General features: G+C 45.7%; 1 protein-coding gene across 1 annotated transcript in view; it reads right to left on the bottom strand.

The window, feature by feature from the left end:
* The window catches only part of ALPK2 (alpha kinase 2), a 128467-nt gene that overhangs the window by 21089 nt on the left and 105683 nt on the right, over positions 1–1695 (bottom strand). The window contains 2 exon segments of the mRNA XM_007935549.2: positions 110–198; positions 1580–1695. Coding sequence (XP_007933740.2) covers positions 110–198; positions 1580–1695 — 205 coding nt within the window.

Below are 1695 nucleotides of genomic sequence, written 5' to 3'. Positions count from 1 at the left end.
GCACTAGGTAACCAGAACATGGGGTGAACATTTACATCAGGTAGATACACGACTTGGAGTGATCAATCAACAAGGTAGGGCTGGCAAGGTCAGACAAGTAAGCACTTACTCAGGTACTTCTCCAAAGCCTTCCAGAGGCTGTGCTTCAGCAGCATAGATCTTGGCATAGTATCTGGCAGTGTTTTGAACGTAGCACTCCTGTGTCACCAAATACATGGGAAATCTGAGTTATGATAAGAAATGCAAACAAAGAGTTGCCTAGTAAGGCTCATTGGAAGATTTCCCAGAATAGGTCATGCTAGGGATTCCCAAACGCACTCCTTGGTTGGGGTTGTAAAAGTAACAAGTATTGTTGCGTAGAGTTGACCACTTGAAGAGGAGCTCTGAGCCCTGAAGCAACTGTCCCAGGTGAAGGTCAAGTGTCTGTGAACTATAAAATTCTAGAACCAGCAAGACTGATGTTCACTCCCAAGCTAAGGTGACTGACCTCTTGACAAGATGTCAGGTAAAGCTCAGGGCTGGTGGCCCACTGGGTTTCCCCATCTAAAATAACTCTTCAAAGTACAATTTGAGTAGTAAATAGTGGATGCTTTGAAAAGACTGTTGGCATAGGAAAAGCAAGCTAGATTCTTCTTCCTAGTCTGGGAAGAATTTCAGAGTAGCAGTTTATATGCTGGGGGATTTTCCATGACTGGGCTAGATGATATTTGAGATGAACACTCAATGAAAGGAAAGAAAAAGAGGAATACATTTGGTGGAGAAAGGAATACAATGGTAAAATCCTATACTAGAAGGAGGGGCTACCTTCCTACCCACTAAGTCCCACATGAAATTGCCACATCTGAGAGAATCGTGGGTGGTTAATGCTTGACAGTACTCAAGAGACTCATCTAAGTCTAACCTATTCATTGTATGGGTTAAAAGGAGGGGCATGCGGTCAGAGCTGGGCTCAGCTCTCCTGACAGCTTGGCTAGTGCTGGTGTCAAGAAAGAAGTACACAGATCAAGTCAAGGGCCAGTGACTCACGCTCTCCTCCACTCTCAAGAGTTCAGTGACTCACCAGCATAGGTAAAAGTATGGAAGCTTAGTGAGAGACTTAGAGCAATATTCCTGACTTGCTTATAGGCTGATATTGAGTCAAACGCAAGCATTTGAGCTAGGAACAGGACAAATCTAACCCTTTTGAACACTTGCCCACCCTCACAACAAACCAAACCAAAACACTCCAGAAACTCCTTGGGGGTGTGGATCCTGGCATGAAATTTAGCTTCGAGCTCCCACTTTCCATACTATCCTGTGTTCTGGGACTCCTACTGCCAGGGATTTTGTGGAGCTTCTGAGGAACAGAAATGATCCCAGGCCCAGGTCAGACCTGGTGAGGTGTCTCCTGACAACAACTGGCATGAGGTTGAGAAATTTCTCCTGAAGACTGAGAAGTGACTCACCTTAGTTCAGCAGACCCTCACTCCATGGACCCCTTATAACCATGCTCACAGCAACCTTGTGTCTGATTTTTACCTCATGTTATCATTGGTCACTCTCACACCTGAAGTGATGCATTTTAGGCAGATGGACCTACCTGGGCAGCAAGTTTGTAGTTCCTCTGGATGAGCTCATCATTGTTTCTGGTCCCATAGGCGATGGCATTGTGCACTTTGAGCACACAGGCATGGCCGGGCTCAAACACGGGCATGA

Source organism: Orycteropus afer, unplaced genomic scaffold (genome assembly GCF_000298275.1).
Source record: "Orycteropus afer afer isolate SDZICR_OR568_19922 unplaced genomic scaffold, OryAfe1.0 scaffold00029, whole genome shotgun sequence".
NCBI classification, from domain to species: domain Eukaryota; kingdom Metazoa; phylum Chordata; class Mammalia; order Tubulidentata; family Orycteropodidae; genus Orycteropus; species Orycteropus afer.
The sequence above is the reverse complement of the archived record's forward strand: the minus strand, read 5'-3'. Positions and strand labels throughout refer to the sequence as shown.